Genomic DNA, 14671 nt, shown 5'->3' on the forward strand with positions numbered 1-14671 from the left:
ACACCCTTCTATAGGGTGGATGTAAGAAATTTATAAACTGTAGGGGCTGAATGTAATTTTTCAAAAATAAGGGGTTTTTGTGTAATTACACTTTAATTTATGGAGGTGGTTGTAATTTACCCTTAACTGTAAATAGCACCTAATAAATTTCTAACATTTTAAAAATAATGAAAATAATTGTTAGTTTTAATCCTAATGATTTTTTTTTTTTATTCACAATATTCTGTTTTCTAATTCTAACATTTTCTAGTATGTTTGTAATTCGACAAAGCGATGTTCTTACGGCGGCAGATACTGGATATCTTCCCTCGGCAAATTGGAAATGTATACTTAAGGCCTGACCATAATCATGCAAGGGATCAGAGACGGGTCGGAAACGGGTGCGAAACGGGCAATTTGGACAGACCCTTGATTGTGTGGTGATGATGGTCATTTCAAAATTTTGACGAAGCGGGCAGTGACGATGTGTGAACCAAATAGAGTTTCAAATCTTATAGGTCATAATCTTCGAGCATGGGACTCCGAACTTATCGATGAGATCTTTTGTCCGGTTGACAGGGAGAGAAATAAGGTTGTCCCTAATGGAAGCCGATTTGCACATGGCAATTCACGGTTCGATCATGCGATAGAGGTGGTGGGGATACGGTGGATCGAGCAGCGGGGAACGAATAAGAAGTGGAAGAAGAACCCGGGCGGGTAAACTTTCAATTAACATTTTTCATGAGGTTTTAATTAGGGAATGTTCCAACGTTAACCCCTCTTAAAAAGAAAGGTTGCTTGGAGTATAGAAAAATCGAAAGAGACTGAAATATTGACAATAATTTATTCTTTTTTGTTTTATGAAAAGTGGCATATACCTGAATCAATATTTCTTCATCCTTTATTCCCTTTATTTTATTTTATTCCCCTTTACAATTCTTGTCCCAGCTCCAATACTTTAAATTCTATTTATCAGACACAAAAAAGAGCACTTGTAGTTGTACCTTTTATTTCACTTTTTCCACCACCAATATTTTTGCCAAATTCATTAAAGAGCCATATAAAGTCACAGTTTTCTTACAAATTTTGACAAAATTCACATTAACTACTCCTCAAAAAGTAATCTGCATAATTATCAGCAAAAAAAAAAAAAAAAAAAAAAAAAAAACAGCGAGTATATATATGTAATATGTATATCATTCAAGAGTAGGAGTGTAAATGAACCGAGCTCGCCATATTTTTCGAGCCCAAGTTCATCGTGCTTTCATTTGATGAGTTCGAACTCGAACTCGAGCCGAGCTTGTCAAGCTCAGCTCATTTTATATTTTATAATTTTTTTTTCCTAATGTTTACATAATATAAATTTTTATTTTTATTATAGAATAAAACATAAATCTGTAATGTTTTAAATTTATATATATAAAGCTCACGAGTCGACTCGTGAGCTCATGAACAACTCGTCAGAAAACTCGAGCTTGAGCTCGAGCCAGCTCATGAGCCGGCTCGGCTCATATACACCCCTATTCAAGAGTGAGCTTTTTATAAGTACTAATTTAACACTCCCCAAAAAAGGTACTCAATGCACATTAAAAGAAGCAAAAGAGTAGTTAGCATGAAGATTCACTCAAATCATTATCATATCATAATTAATTAATGATGAGATTAATTATCCTCTTGAGCCAAACACATTCTCTTGAGACAGAAGGGTCTTTGCATATATTGCTTAGTAGCACAAATAAAATCACACTATGCTATTAGCTATACTAGTAATTAATAATATTTCCGCGTCTCGATTATGTACCAATATTCCACCGCTGGAGCTTTTTAACCATGGTTCAATAGACGCGAGCAGGGCGCAAGCAGCTCGAAAAGAAACTCCATCCTCTCTTCTGCAGAAACAAAAATAAAAAATAAAAAAAAAATCCCACTTGAAAAAAAAAAAAGTTATGATGAATTTATAAGGACCTACCCTTTTGATGCAGGAAGGGGAGATCTTGTACAAATCTTCATCGACGGCTTTAGGTGGCGGCGGTCGAGCTGGCGAGGCTGAGACGGGGCGGCTTTGTGGTGCTTTCAGCTCGTAATCGTACACCATCCATCCTTCTTTTTTTCCTTCTTTCTCCTTTGAATTTCTTGTTTTTGATCCCTTCATCAAATATAGATAAAATCATAACTCGTACTCATACAAATAATATTTCAAATTAATTAATTCCCACATAATAAAAGAACTAATTAAGATCACAATTTAAGCTAATATTAAGAGTTGATAATCCAATGAATACAGAATGATTTTGAAATTGTAATAATATTTTAATTTATTTTAGAATTAATTAAAAAAAATGTCCCTAGAGAAAACCATGAATGTGATATTGTACCTCTTCTACCCTACCCTACCCCACCCCAGCCCAACCCACCCCAACCCCACCCCATGTTCATGATTTTTGTACCTGTGAAAATTTATCATACAGCAACAAAAAAGAAATGAATGCACGCGCCCCACCGGCATCATTACACACCGTACTGCGTGACATTTATTAAATTTTAGGGCAAATCCGACCACTCATATTCAAATTAAGAAAGAAAAAAAATCCTCCCTTGGTATGAAATAATTACAACCATAATCCTCAATTATGTATTGCCTTAAAAAAAACTCTTATTCAGTATATAAATTTTAGGGGAAATTACGAACACTCCTTGGATAAGTTCAAATTACGAAAAAAAATCTATCTTGTTTGAAAAATTACAACCATACCCTTCAATTATGAAGTGTCAGACCAAAAAAAACTCTTATTCACTACATAAATTTCAGGGTAACTCCTTAGATAAGTTCACATTACGAGAAAAAAAAAAAAAAACAAATCTCTTATTTGAATAATTATAACCATACCCTTCAATTATGTATTGTTTTACGAAAAAAATTCTTATGCAGTAGGTAATTCACATTGTAAGGATGCCCACGTGTAAGAAAATACATAGTTGATGAGTGGTTTGTAATAACTTAAACATGAAGAAATTTTTCGTAATTTGAGCGTATCTTAGGGGTGACCGTAATTTGCACTAAATTATACTAAAACTTGTGGATTATGATCAAGAAAATATAAAAAGAAAGAAAAGAACAATTGAACTAGTGTGGGGGGCTTACTCTGTGGCGGGGTACAACAATCATAGCAGGGGTAACGACGTCGTTCTGGTACAAATCGCCGGCGACGTACAAATCACGGTCGCCGGAGTAGCTGTACCGGAGAAGCCCAGCTTGCCTTGCCGATTCAAAGCACTGCGTGAACGGCAGGTCATCGTAGCAATCCCAGCTCCCGAATGCAGGTACATGGCTCCTCCTCATATTAAATTCCTGCAAATACACACAAAAAAAATAAATGAAACCCATGATATTATAATTCAAGAACAGAGAATAAAAAAAGGGTTCTTGAATCTTGAAAAAATTGCTTACATCCATGGATGGATGTTGAAGAAAGATCCAACGGCGAAGAATCTAGGAGAATGACTTGTGATACTACAGGGGGGAATATGTAAGAATATAAAGGGATAATAAGAGAAAAAGAGGGGTGAAAAGGGAAAGAGAAAAGAGTGTGTGTGTGTGTGTGGGGTTTGATTTTGAAGAAGAAAAAGGGAAGCTTATTGGAGATGGAAGTTACAGTGATGGTTTACAGAGGAAAAAGGGAAAGCTAAGAAGCCATATATCCAAGAATAACACAAAATACAGACACAGATAAGAGAGAGAAAGTAGAGAGAGAGAGAGAGGGGTTCTGTAATTCTGCTGCACTTTAGCTTTATTTGGTGAAATTCTTTTCTAAGGGGATTCATTTACTTTGACATATAAATTAGTATTTATTATTTACTAACTTGGTTATAGAATACGATAATAATTTTTTTTTTATTGATAAATTAAATTAGATTCATTGTTAGATTCATAAGATCTCCCTCTTAGCATGAAAATATCAGATTGTGGTGTTATCATAAACATTATTTTTTTCACAAAGCGAGTACAAATTAGAGAACATTCCACATAATCTAGAAGATTATGTTGAATTTGAAATCATAATAGTGGGCGTGCAAGAAGATTCATAGTTGAGGGAGGTGGTTATAATTATCCAAATATGAGGGGATTTTCATAATTTGACACTACCTTAAGGTGACCGGAATTTACCATTTTTCTTTATATGTAGGGAAAACTACAACCATCTCTAAGTTATGGTCAAATTACGAAAACCCCCCTCCTGTTTGGGTAATTACAACCACCCCTCAACTTTGTATTATCTTACGAAAAGACCCCTCCAGCGGTAAATTTAGGGATGTTAATTCGGTAAAACCGAACCGAAATTTCGGTACGCCAACATTTCACACCGTTTACCGAACTGAATATACGATTTGGTTCGGTAAATAACGAAATTACATAAATTTTATGTAAAAATATTTAAAAGTTGGGGGTGACTGTAATTTCCAAACAAGAGGGAATTTTTCGTAATTTGGTTATACCTCAGGGTGGTGGCCGTAATTTGCTCTTATCTACATTATGCTTCCTTTGGCGCAAAAAAAAGCCAAATGAATAAGTTTAAAATGAGAAGAGCAAATTGTTGGTGTATGAATTGAAGTATCTCTCTCTCAGGAGTCAGGGGATTTGCTTTGAAACATTTATTTCAATATTTTTGTATCGGATAACTTGTGAGCTCTGAACATCTTATTAATTACTATAGACAACAACAAAAATAATGGTTGCTAAATAATTACACACATATATATATATATTGTAAACTTTATTGAGACCACAAGAAAATAATTTATATTCGAGGGTGATGGGGTTAGTTAAGCAATTATGGGCCGAACTCCAGGCTATGGGCTTTGGCGCAAAGAAAGGGACTATCGGATGGGCCCATATGGATGAATTAATCCCGAAGGCCCGACAAAACAATCAGTTCAAAGCTCGCCGTATCAAAGCGCACTGCATTGTAGGTCCCAGTATACTGAGATCATCGTCCCGTTAGAGACTCGTTTTAACATGGAGATGAGGGAGTTGAATCGAAGAGCGCACGAGACAACGAGTTGACCTAAAGTCATTGGAGAAGAAGATACAGAAGATGTGCTCTGTAGATAGATGAAATAGACGAAGATAATTGTAATTATATATGATAAGAGAATATTCTGCAATAAATGTTAATCCAATCAATAGGTCTAAAGATGGGGATGTTGTCCAGGAGTCTTTTATATAAACGAATGTAACTGAACCAACCCAAAATCCGATAATAGATGAAGTTTCCGACGCTCGAGGAAGTTGAGCTTGAAGAACAGAATTGAGGATGCAAATATTGTACCATGATATATTTCATTACATAAATATTAGAAAACAAATTCAGAATTAAATAAGTAGAGACAGCATGTCAGATTAGATCAATTACACAAAACATTTGTGGGCTTTTTGTTCAACTAGGCAGACAAAATGGTTTTGAAATCCGTTTCTAACTTATTAAAGAATAATATAATGTTGGAGAACTTGGTATTGAAATTATTATTTTTATCAAATTTTGGCTAAAAATTAAAGTTTGATCTATTTATTAAAAATATAAATACTTTATATTATTTTAATCTAAGTTAATTACTAAATGAAGTATATAGACAAGTAACAAAATTGCAAATTCCGATGTTTATGTACATAATTTTTCACTATTTTAATATGGAGCTTTTGGGACTAAAACATAGATAGAGGGACTATTTCTCAAAATAATAGAAAGGATAAAAAAAAAAAGGAAAGAAAAGCTTTGGAAAGTTGAAAAAGAGCTTTTAAGTTAACCCCACATGCGTTAAGCTGCTTTGTGCTTTAATTTCATGTCTCCCCTATATGCTAAAGTTGGAGCTAAAGTTTATTTGATTATTTATAATAAAAGTTTGGTGAGGTCTATTCATTTTTTTAAGTGGCCATAGGGACTATCTATGGGGTCGAGTGTGTGTGTGTGTGTTTTATTTATTTATTTTTATTTTTATGTTTATGTTTATTTTGTATTTTGATGAACAACAATAGTGATGGATGAGATTAGGGATTTGGGCAATTTGCTAAACACCTGGACACTTATAAATTTGGATAACGAGATTTTGACATTTTGCTAAAAGTTATTTATTAATGTCTTCTTCTTCACCACTCTAATCATCTTTGTTGCAATCCTTCACATCAGTTTCACTCTCGCTCTCCGTAGCTGTCATCACCGAAGCTCTTCCATACGCAGTCACACACACATCACACATGCACCCACATAGTGATACACGTGCGCGCGCACACACCAAACATAATGACGCGTACACACACACACACACACACACAATCACATTCATGCACAATAGTCATTTGAAAAATCAGATCTATGTATTTTGTTGGTTCACTTTGTTTGGCTACTAGATTTGGGTAAGAGATGATTGCAAATAGATAAGTATTCCATGGTAGATGATTACTGAACATAGTTAAGCTCTGTAACTAACCTCTCACTAAGCTTTGTTGCTAAGTTCTCTAAGTAAGCTCTCAAAAAGGACATTTAGCAAATACCAAAAGTCACATATCCTTCTAGCTACATGCATAAATATTCTGAGGGAGGAGGAGGTAATTTCCTCTATTAGTGATAAGTAATCCAAAATTTTCCCTTTTTAATCCACTTCAAATTATTATTAGTTTAGAAGTTTAACTCTTACCAGGTTGATGTGAAGCACTTATAATTAACCTTATACATTACTAAGTAGTGATATTTGTATTTTATTTAATCCATGAATCTGAATTAATTTCCTCTTCCAACTCTTAGACATTGGACAATGTTCAGTCATGTCTATAAAACATAATGTTATTCAAATTATTACAATAGAATATTTAGCATAATTCAGATTATTCACAATCCCCATTAATTCCAATGTTCTCATCTAAGCTCACTCGAAAGAGTATTTTTGCATGGACGCACTTGTGGCCGAAACTTTTACATTCCGCGGTGCTTGTGTTTTCATCAAAGATGCTTTTTGACGAATGTTATCTTTGAAGCATATTCCTTCAACACTATTTTCTTTATAAACGATCAATCCGACATCATTGACTGGTCTGCTCAAGCTCATTTATCATTGAGATTCGTAAATTTTGGTTTCTCTGACCAACTTGAAAGTTCAAATTCTTCTCAAACAATGTTAAGTGTGCAGCCAGTCCATAATCCTGCTAAATGGGCTTCACCTTGTCATATTTTTTGTTGTATTGATGATAATTTATTACGGCTTTCGTGTTTTTGTGATCGGGTTTTCCCATTGTAGACTATTTTACCCTTTACACCGTGAGAAGAAGTGACCTGCTGGTTACATCAATTGGTGGGCCAATAGGCAATATCACAAAAACTAGAAGTCTAGATATGAAAATTGGAACCAAATCTCTGATTTTGCCAATTTGGATACGGAAATTTAAGATTTTAGAATAATGTTTTTACATCAAATGATTTCCAATTATATATAATAATCATTTTCTGCTTCGACTTTAATTACATAAATTATTCTGAAAATTCATTCGTTTTTCTAAAGATTGCAGTTATAATATAAATATTATTGTATATTAGATATTTTAAAATTAAAATTCCAATTTACACCAATTCCAATAATAAAAATTTCAATTTTGGAACCAAGTATTTTCATTCCAATTTCTAATTTTGAAGTTAAAGTTGCCAAACATCAATCTTCTCGCAACTAGCCCACCTCGAATTAGTCTTCGAACCAGATTAATACTTCTTGAAATTATACGTTGATTGCTACATGCGTCGCAAACAAATGTTAGAGCGTCGGGTTTGGTCCCGACAAAAACCCTTCGCATTTTTAGTAGAGTAATTTCCCACATAATACGCAATTGTCATTTCTCCATCACGTAACAAAAAGAAGGTTAGCGTTTCAGTATTCATTCCACCAAAACCAATTGAAGATACGTAAATAAATTAAATTCACGAGTAATTCACTCCCCCACAAACAAAATCACGGGAAAACGACAACAACGTGGGGACCACAAATCTTTTCTGACAAACCTGGACAACCCGTAGGACGCGTGTCGACACCTGAATAGCTTAGCATTTATCTAGGAAACTTTTTCCCGCCCTCACGCAAAACTAGTCAACATCAGTCAACAATAAAGCAGGCATGTACGTACAATATTAATTTTATTCCAGTCTTCAATGTATTTAATTTAACCATGCAACGTTTTGAAATTATTAAAAAAAATAGGGTAAATTACAAAATAACCCTTTATATTTGCATAATTACAAGCACACTCTAGATATTCTCCATCTAAAGAATTCACGCGTAGAAAATTAATAATAACGAAACCAAATTGTAAAATTGTAAAACTGAGAGATTTAATAAAACTAAAATAAACCTCATAATTAAGAAACGATTGTTAATGAGATTAGTACTAATTAATTAGCATTACTTAGAAAGTTAAACATGAAAATTAAAGCAGATTAACCATCCGACTAATAACTGTTCACATATACCATTTCCCCTACTAATTAACAAAAAGCAAATCCGAGTTTTTGAGTAGGGGAACAAAACAGAAGCCAAAAGATCTTATGAAATGGACGGCCACTAAGCCGCCACGTCATCACACTTCTTCGCAGGTGCGCAGATTTGCCAGACGTTGCCGTAGGGGTCCTTCACTCTCCCCACGCGCCCGCCGCAGCAGCCGCCTTCAACCTCCGTCAATTCGCCGTCGGAAACGGCGCCGGCGGCCACAGCTTTGGCGACGGCGGCCTCAACATCTTCAGTCTCCAAGCAGAACACGCTACCGCTCACCACAGATTTGACACTGACACAGTAATAAATTAAATTAAAATAATATGGTCAGAGTGGAAACATTTATTCTATAGAAGATTATTTAATATATATATATATATATATATATATATATATATATATATATATATATATAATATATATATATATATTTTTTTTTTCTTAACCGTAAACCAATAGCATGCATTCATTAAAAAAATGATTTACCATAGAAAACGACTGTTCAAAAAATTCAAAATTCTACGAGAGAAGACAGACAAAATACAGTCGTCGGATCGGAGTTCATACTCACCAAAGTAGAGAGAGAAAGCAGATAACGACACTTATTAGAGAGAGAGAGAGAGAGAGAGAATACAGATTTTGAGGTATTCAACTCACAGATCTGAACAAAATAATCATAATTTCTTTTTTACAGAGCACTAGATCATAAAACGATGCATGATAAAAAAATACGAGAAAAAAAATAGATTAGAAGCGTACGGCGCAGATGAGTCGTCGGTGAGATCGGAGACGACAATGGAGGAGGATCCGAGTTTGAGTTCAGCGGAGAGTACGAGGGGAAGGTCGTGCTCCGCCTTCCTCTTCGGATGATTCACGCGGCTCACCTCCTCCGCTCCGAACGCCGCCTTGTAGAACTGCACGGCGTCGTTCGCCTTGGGCGCTTCCACCACCAGCCACGGCTTCACCGCCGCGAAAACCACCGGAGAAGACTTCGATCCGTTCTCAGCTGCTACAACAACACCAGTGGTTTGTGCCTCCTCAGCCATGGCTTGTTAGAGCAAAAAAAACAAAAACCCTTGGAGAGAGAAAATGTTTTAGAGAGAGAAAATGTTGAAAATAATAAAATAGATAAGTGCAGGTATTGAAGTGTACAGATGGTGGGGACATTTATAGGAAGCGAGGAAGCGGAAACGTTTATTGGCGGAGGGGTAATTTCAGGATTGTTTGCAAATTTACCTCGAGTAATTCCCCTTTACCTTTGTATTATTTACGAGGTTGCCACTGATGCTACTACTGTAACGGGTATAATTTTGTCTGATGGTTTTCATCTAACGCTCAGAAAATTGTTAAGCTGTAAATGAAACATAAATCGACCGTTTAAATAATTCGACATGAAATTTGCTACTTTCGATAGAAAAATTGACAAGTATATTTTTCAAACTTCTATAATTTAGTAATTTTTTTAGTTTTTTTTTAATCAATTATTTTAATTTTAACTCTAATTTAGAAAAAAAATAGAATCTAATCAAATTCGCAAAGTCTAAATTTTTTTCGAAATCTTATCACATGTGAGGCTAGGTGTCGTCTCGCCTCGTTCACGCTTTGTAGTGCCTTCGATTGGAGTTGTCCAATTGAATTTGCATCTCTAGCAATGCGATAGTGACGTCCTAATAAACGGCAAAAATAATGTGGTTTACATTGGCTCTATCTCACGTCACTTCATCTTCTGTGATGAAATGTTAAATGTCATTCCAATATTATCCGTTCCGTTCCGACCTTAAATGTGAATTTACCCTTTTAATTCAAATTTTAGCAAAACTCAAAACATAAAATTTCTAATCCAACTAGATAAGATGTCCGGTGAGTGAGTTATGCAAGAATGAATTACAGTCTGAATTTCAGAAAACGTGAAATAATAACATCAAAAGTCGTAGTCATTGTTCATTCATTTATGTATGTCTCTCATATCCAACATTCAATCTAACTGATTCGAATTGTATCAGAAAACCCATCTCATATGCTACCAATTTTATGTTCTGAATTTTGCCAAATTCAATTTGAAATATGTGGTCAAAATCAAATTTGAAATCAAGGCGGTACTAATAAAAAAATCTTTTAAATTTTGGATTATGCATTTGAATTAAGGTAATTTGAACTTTGCCAAATTCTAAATTGAAAAATTATTGTGTGCCCCGGCCCGATATAATTGGGCTAGAGCCTACCAATATATGGTAGAATCCCATATTTTTTAAACCCTATAAATTGAAATTTGAACTTCATTCTGAAAAAGTGATTCCCACTATAATTATTCACTCGTCAACCAGAAAAAAGGAAAGTCTCTTCGGCTGCTGACATAATTGAATTTATATCAATAGGTCATTTAAGTAAAAGGGTTAAATACATTTCCACCCGTATATTATGACTACTGAAATGATTTGTGCAGGCACAAATTAAACATTCAGGCACATTTTTTACCATTTCTCAAAAAACAAAAGGTAAAAAACTCAAAAACTCTCTCTACCCTTTCGATTTTCTTTCGCAAAGCCCGTGCAAATCGTCAACAGATCGGAGGTAATTTTTACGTTTTTACGATCCTCTTGTTATGTAGATTACGAATCCGAAAAAAAAACGAAAAAAATCGGACTTTGGCCTGCTCGTGTGAATTTACGCGAGCACTTAGCAAGTGCTCGCGTAAATTCACGCGAGCAGGCCTTGTTAAATTTTTTTTTTTTTTTTTTTTTAATTGCTCGTGTGATTTCACACGAACAGAGACGTTCTGCTCGTGTGATTTCACACGAGCATATCTTCTCTGTTCGTGTGAAATCACACGAGTGGGTTAAAAAAAAAAAAAAATTTGTTAATGTGCTCACGTGAATTTACGCGAGCACTTGCCAAGTGCTCGCGTAAATTAACACGAGCACTTGCCAAGTGCTCGCGTAAATTCACACGAGCACATGAATAAAAAAAAGTCCGATTTTGTGCATATGAATAGTACAAAAGGTAAATAGTTATGGTAAAAAGGTAAAAAATCATGGTAAAAAAATGCCTGAATGTTTAATTTGGCCTGCATATATCATTACCCTTATGACTATCGTCCTATTTATTTTCCCTGAGTATTGTGACAAAATGAGTTTTTTAGTCCTTTAAATTTACTAGTTGGGAGTTTTAGTCCATCATGTTTCAAAATCAGAATTTTGGTCATGCAAGTTACAAAGTTGGGATTTTTGGTCCTATGAACTGCTATAACAGGTAATGTGATGGTTGGTACAATGAGTTGGCATTTAAAATATAAAAATAAATAAATTAAAAGTAAATTATGTGATGTGGCTAATGAATTGAATGGTTTTAGAGAGAAATTTGATCTTCAATGTCAAATTCACCAAAATAATGAGAAAAAATTGAACATATAATTTATATATTTATTTTTCTGTTATATTTTTCCAGTAAAGAACCTCAATATACTATTGAATAAAATATCCATTCTATTTTTATGAAGGAAATAATACTAACTAATGCTAATTAATATTTCTTAATTTTTATTTGATAAAAATAGTAATTAATTTCATATTTATCTAAATATTTCATTGCTTTGCAAATCTATAGCAAGTCATTAAAAGGAAATTGAACCAACAATCAAATTCAACAAAACTAAGAAAAAAAAAAAACTTTTATTAAAACTTCTTGTGAAATTAAATAACACCCACAATCATAATCTATATATAATATAAAAAGAGAATCTATGTCCTCAATGATTGACATGTGGCAAATAATGATGTCATTTATCAAAATTGCTTAGTTGGAGTTCAATTGATGAGGTGGATTCTTCAATTGGTGAGTTGTCAATTTTATTTTGGTATGTATTTAAGTTCTTTCCTATTTAACATTTGTACACTCATTTAAACAATTACCACATGTATATATATTATTTCCAAATTTAATATTATATAAATTCGAAATAAAAATATCTTATTTATATTTTTAGTATTTCAAAATATATTTATAGAAAAAATTCAGGATAATTTTTTTTTGCACGAATATTCAAATAATTTTCAGAAAAAAAAAATATTTTTTTAATATTAAAATATTAAAATAAAGGAATACGGTTTTCTTTTCTTTCTTTTTTTTTCAATATTTTGAAATATTCAAATATCCATTCAATTAAAAATAATTATAAAAAAGAGTTTTATTTTTTAATTGTCCTATTTAATAAATAATAATTTAGTTGTGCTTATTAAATGATTAGTTATTTGCTATATTAAGTAATGTTTTAAGTTTATTTTAATTTAAATTTCCACATGCAAACCTATATATACAAATATACATTTATTTGTTATTATTGAATTGATATTTAGTAAATATAATATTTTATTTTATTTTCTAAAATATCACTCCAAATTTAAATCAATTAAGCGGGTGTGTATTAAATTTGTCAATCATTTCCATAGTATATTTGTCCATATTTATAGATTATTAGTTTATTACCAATCCTACATAACACGTGTAGGCACGTAGCAAGGTGAAAAGTTATTCCATATTTTTAATTGATTGTTTCGATATAGTTCTTATATTTACACACTCATAGTTAATACTTATTTGAAGGATTTTTTAATTCTTTTACTTTTACTCAAAATTCTATTTCCTGCAACTTTTATTTTAAATTTACTGGATTCTTAATTATTTTCCAAAAAAATAAAATTTTACCTAAATTTGTCAAATTAAAATATTTAATTTTGGAAACCGAATGATTTCTTCCGAATTATCCTTCACTTTTAAACATATTCAAATTCATAAATGTGTCGCTTTATATTGTCATTAATGTTTTTAATATTATTACCATATTGAATTTATTTTCTTTTTTTTCATCATCTAACCACAAGTATATAAACCCCTTCATCATCACTTCATTTCTCCACTAACTTTCACCGGAACAAAACGTACGCATGTATTCTTCGAATGTATTTTTTTTCATTTTTGTATATTTCTTTTCATTTATTGTTAATAAATTTTATTTTTCCCGTCTTGAAAACGGTAAAGCCTGTACTACTGTTGTTTTCTAATGATCATATTCATTTTTAACTGAATTTTGTGTAATAATTGCATAGAATTAATATTTCGAATTTTATGTTTTTTTTAATCTTTGTTATCATCTTTATTATTGTTCTACTATTCCGATTTTATCATACCTTCTTTCTCAGTCAATTATTGTTGTTTGTAGCAATAAATTTCTTATTGGATATTAAAATTGTATGGAGATCATGGTTTATGTTCTTCTCATTATTAGTCAATTTTATTATTGTTATTTTATGTTATAGTATGTCGTGTATTTAAATATGTAATTTTAATAATTGTTTTATTTTTAATCAAATTATTTATTATTCTGATTTTTTAGTATTTTATTTGATTTGTAATATAGATTGTTATATTGATATTTTTTAATATAATTTTAAATTACAAAATAAATTTATTTTCTAACATTTTAATTTTCATTATTAATTATGTATGTCACTTTTATATTAATTTTGAATTTCATAATCCGAAATAATAATTACACTACATTTGAATTTTGAAATTATGAATTTTTTATTTCAAATTCTAAAGTTTCAAATTTCAAAATGTTCTTTACCGTATAGAAATTCCTAATCAATTACCCGATATTATGTTGTATAATTTTATTTACGACCTATATAAGCTGATTGATTTTAATTTTATGACTAATTTATGGAAAATATTTAATCAAAAATAAAGATCGTTTAATATTCTTCAAAATCAATACCATATATAATAAGTTAAATCATCCATATTAACTTAATCAAATCATAAATAGTGAGTAATTATCATTAATCATAATTGTAAACATATCTTAAAAATAGGTACAAATCCCCCTTTATAACTCATTTCACCACAATCATATTCTACATCCAATTTTTTCCATCGAATAGAAACAGTAAAAAGGTCTGCACAATAATTAAAATAAATTCTGAATTTCATATGAACACGTTTAAATTTCTACATCCACTACCTATACCACCCTCATCCCCCTTCTTCATAAGTAGAAAATGCTACATTGATTACCAAGGTTCTCCTCACATGTGGTTGGAAATCGTTATACGTATCGAATGTGATGTTAATTGGCAATACAAATTTATTTATGTTTGAGATTAATCTAAAC

At 32.1% G+C, this 14671-nt stretch overlaps 2 protein-coding genes across 2 annotated transcripts; both read right to left on the reverse strand.

Annotated features, from left to right (window-relative positions):
- Positions 1 to 1598: 1598 nt before the first annotated feature.
- LOC105954448 (uncharacterized) lies at positions 1599 to 3784 on the reverse strand. The gene is made up of 4 exons (XM_012978118.2): positions 3428 to 3784; positions 3122 to 3328; positions 1949 to 2125; positions 1599 to 1868 (listed from the first exon to the last, which is right to left on the reverse strand). The coding sequence occupies exons 1-4, from the start codon at positions 3431 to 3433 to the stop codon at positions 1815 to 1817; spliced, it is 444 nt and encodes a 147-aa protein (XP_012833572.2). The 5' UTR covers positions 3434 to 3784; the 3' UTR covers positions 1599 to 1814.
- A 4560-nt stretch (positions 3785 to 8344) lies between these two features.
- LOC105954449 (uncharacterized protein At5g48480) lies at positions 8345 to 9662 on the reverse strand. The gene is made up of 2 exons (XM_012978119.2): positions 9262 to 9662; positions 8345 to 8794 (listed from the first exon to the last, which is right to left on the reverse strand). Exons 1-2 carry the CDS (start codon positions 9546 to 9548, stop codon positions 8575 to 8577), a joined length of 507 nt encoding a protein of 168 aa, XP_012833573.2. The 5' UTR covers positions 9549 to 9662; the 3' UTR covers positions 8345 to 8574.
- Positions 9663 to 14671: the final 5009 nt, after the last annotated feature.

The sequence above is a fragment of the Erythranthe guttata genome, chromosome 14 (assembly GCF_056151865.1).
Source record: "Erythranthe guttata isolate IM_541 chromosome 14, IM_541, whole genome shotgun sequence".
Classification (NCBI taxonomy): domain Eukaryota; kingdom Viridiplantae; phylum Streptophyta; class Magnoliopsida; order Lamiales; family Phrymaceae; genus Erythranthe; species Erythranthe guttata.